At 64.7% G+C, this 8179-nt stretch overlaps 1 protein-coding gene across 1 annotated transcript; it reads left to right on the forward strand.

Moving 5' to 3' along the window:
• The first annotated feature begins 825 nt into the window (after window positions 1-825).
• MAPK15 (mitogen-activated protein kinase 15) lies at window positions 826-6745 on the forward strand. The gene is made up of 14 exons (XM_044380203.2): window positions 826-894; window positions 2049-2147; window positions 2404-2433; window positions 2543-2633; window positions 3131-3261; window positions 3349-3512; window positions 3737-3876; window positions 4621-4678; window positions 5083-5220; window positions 5360-5465; window positions 5594-5797; window positions 5909-6022; window positions 6099-6227; window positions 6359-6745. Exons 1-14 carry the CDS (start codon window positions 826-828, stop codon window positions 6545-6547), a joined length of 1662 nt encoding a protein of 553 aa, XP_044236138.1. The 3' UTR covers window positions 6548-6745.
• The last annotated feature ends 1434 nt before the right edge of the window (window positions 6746-8179 follow it).

The following is an 8179-nucleotide window of genomic DNA, read 5'->3' on the forward strand; positions in this document are numbered from 1 at the left end:
TCTGTTCAAGAAACTGCCGGACAGGGGCGCCTGGGTGGCACAGCGGTTAAGCGTCTGCCTTCGGCTCAGGGCGTGATCCCGGCGTGATGGGATCGAGCCCCACATCAGGCTCCTCCGCTGGGAACCTGCTTCTTCCTCTCCCACTCCCCCTGCTTGTGTTCCCTCTCTCGCTGGCTGTCTCTCCCTGTCAAATAAATAAATAAAATCTTTATAAAAAAAAAAAAGAAAAGAAAAGAACTGCCGGACTGTTTTCCAAAGAGGGTGTAGCATTTTACGCTCCCACCAACAGTGTGTGCAAACTCGCCTCCTGCCGGCCCGCCCTGGGCTGCTAGGGAGACGCCCCCGCCCTGAGAGCCCACTCCCCAGCTCCTGGGGCGCCTCGACACCTGCTCGCCCTGGCGCTTGCCCCCGCAGGGGACGGCCCGGCCCCCGCCCCAGCCCGCTCGGTAGTGGGGGGCGGTCTGCGAGCACCGCCCTGACCGCCGGCACCACATCGGCGGAGCGGGGAGGCAGCGGGAAGAGCACCCCGGCCGAGGGCACCCGGCGGACACACGCGCCGCGCCTGCAGCCTGGCTTCAGAGGCCCGGGCCCCGCTGGGGGGGCGGGATAGGCGGGGCGGCGGGAGGGGCGGGGCCTGGAGCCGAGTGGGTGGGGCGCTGCCGGGGGCGAGGCGGCGGGGTGGGGCTTGGGCCTCACACCCCGCCCCACACCGGCGCCGCGCAGGCGCGCGGGGGAGAGGGTGGGCGGCCCAGTCTCCCAGGCAACCGGGTTCAACAGTCCCAGCCCAGCGGCCGTGTGGAGGCCTCTCGTTGCCCGCCCGCCGGCATGTGCGCCGCGGAGGTGGACCAGCACGTAGCCCAGCGATACCTGCTTAAGCGGCGGCTGGGGAAGGGGGTGAGCCCGGCCACCTGCAGGGCGGGGGCAGGTCCAATGGGAGGTCTGTTCTGTCCGACACTGCCTGGGGTCCAGGGCTCAAGACCTGTTTCCTCCACGGACTGGACGGTGGCCTTGGGCAAGCCCCCCAGTCCCTCGGGCCTCAGCGTCCTGCGCAGGGCTCTAACAGCGCCTACTCCAAGGAAGCCTGTCGCCTGGCTCTGGGCCCACAGTGGTCTCAGGCCGGTGGGATCCCGGACAAATCCCCTCCCCGGCCCCCACCCGGCGTCCCCTGCTCCCAGCTGCCTCTTCTGGTGCCCATACGACACTCTAAGGAGGCCGGGCCCACACTCCAGTGGCTGAGGGCGATGGGCGGATCCCAAGCCTGGCCCAGGAAGGGCCTGAGTGGGTAAATGGGCATGAAGCGAGAGCCAGAACCTTGTGTGAGCAAATGTGCTTGTGGGATTTTAAGAGTGTATGTGAGGGTGTGTGACCGTGTGGGTGTGTCATGGGGGAGGAAAGAAAGACTCTTCCAAACAGTGCAGACAGCAAACGCAAAGGCCCTGAGGCAAGGACCTGCTGGCTGTGGGGAAAGATCAGAGTTTGTGTGAAGGGGGTAGGAGTGACTAGGGGGAGGGCTCCGATCTCCTGCGGGTTTGGGAAGCTGCAAGGGCTTCTAGTGAGCATGACGCAGAGGGTGGTAGCAGGCTTTGGTGCCACAAGACTCGCCCTGCTCTGTAGAGGAGGGACGGTGGATGTGCGAGAGGCAAGAGGCTCAGACGGTGGGGCAGCAGAGATGGTAGCAAGTGGTCAGATCCTAACGAATTCGGAATGTGGAGCCAAGAGGATTTGCTGATAGGCTGGAGGGGGGATGTGGAAGACGGGAGCGGTGCCCAGAACAGGCTTCATCTCCCACCCAGACTCTCCCATCTGTGACCTTATTTCCTCCTGGGGCCTTGCTTCCCATCACCCTTCTCTGGAAGACGCCGGGGGCCTGGGCAACAGACTGAGCAGCCTGCAGCTGCAGGGACCTCCTCACCCAGAGCCGCAGCCCCTCCCCACACCCTCATTCCTTCCCAGGAGCCAGAGCAGGCACCACGAGCAGTCCAGTGGGCAGGGGAGGGCTGGGCGGGAGGCTGGCCCTGCGCCCAGCAAGCTGACGACCCTTCTCGCAGGCCTATGGCATTGTGTGGAAGGCAGTGGATAGGAGGACTGGCGAGGTCGTGGCCATCAAGAAGATCTTCGATGCCTTTAGAGATGAGACGGATGCCCAGGTGAGTGAGTGGAGAAGAGGTGTGAGAGGGGCCAGGGCAGGGGTGTGGGGCTGACTCCTGCTGCCTGGTGCCTGGAAGCTCTGGTGTTACTCTGAAAGCCGTTCCCAGAAGGGTTCTGTCATTGCTCAGAGCACCGTCTGCTCTGTGACCCTATAGTCCAGTGGATGTGGGTGACAAGCATCAATCCCTACGCACCCTTTCACGAAGCGGGCTTCCTTCCTCCCCCACACCCACACATGTTTCCGTCTCATTCCAGAGAACGTTCCGGGAAGTCATGCTGCTCCAGGTGAGTGGCCAGGGCTATCTGACCACCTCCCCAGGTGCAGTTTCTCCAAACAAGGGGGGAGGCCCAGACCTTGCCCCTCAAAGCACACAGCCCCTGGCTCTCTCCTTAGGAACTTGGGGACCATCCCAACATCATCCGCCTCCTGGATGTGATCCGGGCGGAGAATGACAGGGACATTTACCTGGTGTTTGAGTCTATGGGTGAGTGAGGCCTTGCTCAGTCCTGGTGCAGGACCCTCCAGTGGCCTGCCTCCCTTGTATGGCCCTCTGCTGCTGGGGTCGCCACAGCGGCCAGCCCTCAGCTAGGGCGGTTCCTTGGTGCGCAAGGACAAACAGCGGGCGTGTGTCCGCCCCGGGGCCTGGCAGTGACCACCTTGAGCCCACCTCCACAAGGCTCCTGCTTTCTCCACTGTTCACAGCTGTATTTTCCTTTTTTTACCCATTTTATAAAACAAGGCAACAGGAAATAAAGTATTAAAAATAATCCCACAGACTTTTACTACCGTACCAACAAAGGCAGCAAGCAGGCCTGAGAAGCCTGCTGGGACCACTGGGAAGTGTGTGTGCCCAGGACAGGGTCAGGGACAGGGCTTCGAGGGCGGCCAGTGGGACCTGGGCACTGCAGCCACCGAAGGGCTCCAAAGCGGGACCCCAAGCCCTCTGCCCAGGCCCCCAGGCTGACTCCCATGCTCCCCTAGACACTGACCTGAACGCCGTCATCTGCAAGGGCAAACTGCTGAGGGACGTCCACAAACGCTACATCATCTACCAGCTCCTACGGGCCACCAAGTTCATCCACTCAGGATGTGTCATCCACCGGGACCAGAAGGTGCCGCCCATGCTCCATTCGTGGGCCCTGTCCCCCCACTGTGGGGACCCACACCTGAGAGCCCTCAGTCCACCTCCTTTCCTGCAGCCATCCAACATTCTCCTGGACTCCAGCTGCTTGGTGAAGCTCTGTGACTTTGGTCTTGCCCGCTCCCTCAGTGGCCTCCCTGAGGGGCCTGAGGGCCAGGCCCTGACAGATTACGTGGCCACACGCTGGTACCGGGCTCCCGAGGTGCTGCTGTCCTCCAGCTGGTAAGAGCCCCACTCCCCCCTCAACCCTCCCCTCCCCCTCTGCCCAACACCCCCCCCCATAACCTCTTGCTCAGCCAAGGCCCCCAGGCCTTCTTGTGCCCCCACGTGCATCCTCACTGGCTCCCTTCTAGTACCCCAGACCCTGCCCCCTTGAATGTCTCTCTTCCTCCTTCCACCTCTGCCTCAAGTGTCCCCCACCATGCCTCCATCCCTTTTTGCCCCAGGTACACCCCTGGGGTGGACATGTGGAGTCTGGGCTGCATCCTGGGGGAGATGCTTCGGGGGAGGCCCCTGTTCCCCGGCACATCCACGCTGCACCAGCTGGAGCTGATCCTGGAGACCATCCCACCGCCATCCAAGGAGGGTGAGTGTGTGCAGGGACCTGCTGGGCATCAGGGAGTCTGAGGGTCAGTGCACACAGTTGTACGGGGACAGCTCATGACAGGCCAGGACTGGTGGGAAGGAGGCTGGGGATGAGGGCGAGGGGGAAGGGTCCAGAGCCTCAGAAAGACTGGAAAGGGCAGGCCCTACATATGATAGGCCCAGGGAGGAGCTACGGGTCCTTGAGGGCCAAGTAGTGTCCATTGCTGGGTGACCCAGTGCTGGGTGGGTCAGGACAAGAGCAGGACAAGACCTGGGACTGGCGGGAGCAGGTCCAGCAGCTGTGCTGGGAGTGGGGCTGCAGAGATGGGGGAAGAGGTGGAAGAAGATAGCCATGGGGGTAGGTAGTCTAGGGAGTCCTTCCTCTTCCCTGGGGGAAGGAGCAGGGCAAAAGTGAGGGGAAGGACCAGGTGGGGGGAGCCCTACTGTCATCCCGGGTGGAGGGGGAAGGGACTCTTCCAGGGAGGTGGGGATGCCCAGACGTGGAGTGCGTGTGCGGGAGTGGGAGTGGAAGAGTGTGCCAGGGCAGGCACACGTGCACATACGCACACATAGCACACATCCAGGTAGTCAAGCTTGGAGTCCTGCCAGATGGCCCAAGCCCTGCAGAGAGACAGGCACTCCACAGGGCAGGAGGAGACGAGGACGTAGCCCAGACCTACCCGAGCTGCCCCGCTGGACCAGGCTCTCCCCATCACACACCTCCTTCCGTCCACCCACCCTACAGACCTCCTGGCTCTTGGCTCAAGCTACAGTGCCTCGATCCTGCCCTGCCTGGGGTCCCGGTGAGTGGGGCTGCTTAGGAGCCTGGCTCTGGCACTCTTCCTGTCAACTTGCTGGCCGGTCTGCCAGTCCAGACCTGGGCCCTGGTCTTCCGATGACGGTCCCAAACCCAGCAATTTGATGACGCTAAAAATACGGAATCTCCAGCGTCACCCAGCATGGCCTGAGGTGTGGGAGGCCCACAGGAACCGAGCAGGGCACGGAGAGGAAAGGACCAGAAGGCAAGGCAGGGAGGGGTCTGGCCACCCTCCCAGGCTACCTGAGTGTGTTGCATGGGGAGGGGAGAGGCACCGAGACAGCTAAGTAGTGCTGGGCCGAGGGTCAGGGTGGGAAGCAGAGCTGCCACAGATAAGGATGTGGGGAGGGCCCCCGACCTGGACAGGGGACAAAACGCAGGCGCCCGCAGGCCACGGCAGACGCTGGACACCCTCCTGCCGTCAGACACACCCCCGGAGGCCTTGGATCTCCTCAGGAGGCTCCTGGTATTTGCCCCGGACAAGCGGCTTAGCGCGGCCCAGGCACTGCAGCACCCCTACGTGCAGAGGTAGGGCGGGGTCCCGTGGACCAGCTCCTCCCCTGCTGGGGCCGGGTGTTGGGTCGCAGCTCTGGGCTTGGTCGGAGAGGCCCGCTGGACCGCAGCCGAGTCTCGCTTCTCCCACACCCGCCTCGACGGCTCCCCGCAGGTTCCACTGCCCGGCCCGTGAGTGGGCACTGGATTCGGCTGTGCAGCTCCCGGTGCTTGAAGGGGTTCAGCTCTCAGCCCCGGAGTATCGCAGCCGCATCTACCAGGTGCTCCGGCCGCGACCACCGCCGTCCCCCACCCACGCTCACCCTCGACCCCTCCCACTGCCTCAGCGACCCCCAGGACCCTCTACACCCGCACCCGTGAGCCTCTGAGCGCCCCTCCCTTCCCGCAGATGGTCCTGGAGCGCAGGGGCAACAGCCGCGTCCCCAGAGAGAAGGGCCTGGGGGGCACAGCCCCCGGGGCACAGCCCAGTGCCCCCCGGCCCCAGGCGCCCCTGCTCAAATCCAGAGTCGTCCCGCAGCCGGCCCCGGGCTCGCCCCCGCAGAACTCCGGACGTAGACCTCCGAGCAGCCCCGGTTACCAGCGCGCGCACGGTGTGTGAGCTCCGACGGCCGCCCCTTCTGGGTGGAGCCACCGAGCGTCCGCCGCGCGGGACTAACCCCGGGGTTGATCTTGCGACCCCACAGGCGTGGCCTGCGGAGCCAAGAACCTTCCGCGGCAGAGCTCGGCCCCCCTGCTCCAGCCTCCACCCCCAGGAGGTCTCGGGAGAGGGGAGAGGCTCCCTGGGGCGACGGCGGAGGCCCCCTCGGCACCCTCGTGGGTAGGTCGGCCCGGGCGCGTCCCTCTCACTCCTTTCCGCGGGCCCGGCAGTGACCCCGTGACGCGCCCCTTCCCAGGTGAAGCCCAGCGGGAAGGGGCCGGCGCCCTCCCTGGCCTCCCAGGCCGCCGCCCAGGTGGCCATCCAGGCCCTCATCCGGAGCGACTGGAATCCGGGCCGTGGGGTGAGGGCGACCGGCGCGCGACGGGTGAGCTCGCCCGGATCCCCGGCTCTCGGCTCCCTTGCCATCCTCCCCGCCCCCTCCGCCGCTGGGTTCGCGCGGGGCAGGGCCCCCACCCGGGCCGCCCCTTACGCGGCCCCTCGACCGACCGTGTGCAGGTCCCTCGCGGGCTTCCTGCGGATGCCCGGCCCGCGCCCCGGCCGGGCAGGAGGATGTTCAACGCCTCGGCCTCGCAGGGGGCCCAGGGCGCCGCAAGGGCTGCTCTCGGGGGCTACTCTCAAGCCTACGGGACCGTCTGTCACTCGGCGCTGGGCCACCTGCCCCTGCTCCCGGGGCCCCGCGCATAAGCTGCCCTACCCGCCTTCAACCCAGCTCTTCTGCTCAGCCCTCGCCCCTCTCCCAGCCCCGGATTTGCCCCCAAGTTCCCCATGCTCTTCACCCCCCTTCTACCTGCTCCCCCTTTTGCCTGGCTATATTCATGAGATCCCGGGAGCCTGTCCAGGCCTCTCTGGGGGAGTAAATGAGGTTCCCACCCATCCCCAATCACTTCCTCCAATAAAGTCTTGTCCATCCCCAGCCTGCCTGCCTATCTTCTATTCCCAGTGAGGGACTCCCTCTGAGGCCACACCACCCCTTGCCTGGAGCCCACCCCCTTCAGAGGACCCCCGTGTCGAGTACAGAGCCCATGAGAAGCTGCGTGGACCCTTTCTGCTGTCCCTGTGTGGCTCCTGTCTGACCAGTGCCCAGTGCTTTCCCTGGAGGCTTTCAGTGCTAATGCCTGGCCTGGGGGCTCCTCGGGGCTAGCTTCCCCTCCTCTCCACAAGGGTTCCGGAGCCTGCCTGGTGCAGGAGCACCATCAGAGGGACAAGGCTGTCCCCCAAGGGGCTCCGGGGGTGGGCAGGGACTTGTGCACCTGTTGCCTCAGTGCGGTCATCACATGACATCATTTGTGACGCTGAGCCAGAGTAAAAGTGTAAGAGATGATGGGCCCCAGGGCACAGCCCCTGACTGTGGTCACTGTGCTCCTGGCCGCCAACCGTGACTGGCAGCTGGTCTGTCCCGATAGGGGGTGGGTCCAGGGGGGTAGGAGCTGAAGAGATCCAAGGGCCCCACAGGCACCTGTCTCATGGTTTCCAGGTGTGCCTTGCACCACACCTGACCCTGGGCAGGGGCTGGAGCTCAGCGTCTGAAGGATGTGGCCTGTGCTGTGTTGGGGGCTGGGCTGCCGGGAGCAGGAACTCTGCTCACCTGTAAAGCTGCTGGCTGCTAGGAGAGGCACAGGTGGGAAGGGCAGGGAGAGCTGGGCAGAGGGTGGGCCCAGACCCGGTGGCTGCGAGACAGATGGAGAAAGCAGAAAACTGGGAGGAGGCCCAGAAAGGAGGCAAGAGGAAATGCCCCAATCCTGGCCTGGAGGTGAGCCAGTCAGGAGACTGGGCTGCCGAGGGAGTAGTCGGTTGATGGGGGCAACACGGACTGAGGAGGAGGACGGATGAGGCAGCGGGAAGGAATGCCACAGCCCAGAGAGGAGCAGGTGGGGCCCCAGGAAGCCCAGCCCTGCGCGCACACACGGGGGGGGGGGGGGCAGTGTGGCCCGAGAGGGATCCGGACACCGGGGCACCGGTGTCTGGGGGGCGGCTGGGCAGTGTCTTCTGGGCTCTGTGACCAGGAGCCCCCAGGGGAGCACCGTGTGGTGAGCCTGCATGGAGCGCGGGCGGGGTGAAGAGTGGGAGTAGCAGAGGAAAGCAGTTTGCCTGTGAAGGGAGCGGGTCGCGGGCAGCTCTGCGGTGGAAGGAGTCTCCTGGTTAGATGTGGCTGCAGGTGTTGGCAGCACAGACGTGTGTGGGGTCTCTGGTGGCCCCCACAGGGATGGGTGGTGCTGTCCAGAGGGAAGCGTGAGTTCCCGACTAACGCTGGCAATGTATAAACTGGGTGATTAATACATACATACATACATATATATGTATAGGAATGTGCTGGAG

The sequence above is a fragment of the Ursus arctos genome, unplaced genomic scaffold (assembly GCF_023065955.2).
Source record: "Ursus arctos isolate Adak ecotype North America unplaced genomic scaffold, UrsArc2.0 scaffold_6, whole genome shotgun sequence".
NCBI classification, from domain to species: Eukaryota; Metazoa; Chordata; class Mammalia; order Carnivora; family Ursidae; genus Ursus; species Ursus arctos.

Bases quoted from the DNA above. Each gene is read 5' to 3' on its own strand.
- MAPK15 (XM_044380203.2), top strand. From the start codon at position 826: ATGTGCGCCGCGGAGGTGGACCAGCACGTAGCCCAGCGATACCTGCTT. The intron at 5,798-5,908 runs GTGTGAGCTCCG...TGCGGAGCCAAG, and splicing joins GTTACCAGCGCGCGCACGGT to AACCTTCCGCGGCAGAGCTC. The intron at 6,023-6,098 runs GTAGGTCGGCCC...GCCCCTTCCCAG, and splicing joins CCCCCTCGGCACCCTCGTGG to GTGAAGCCCAGCGGGAAGGG.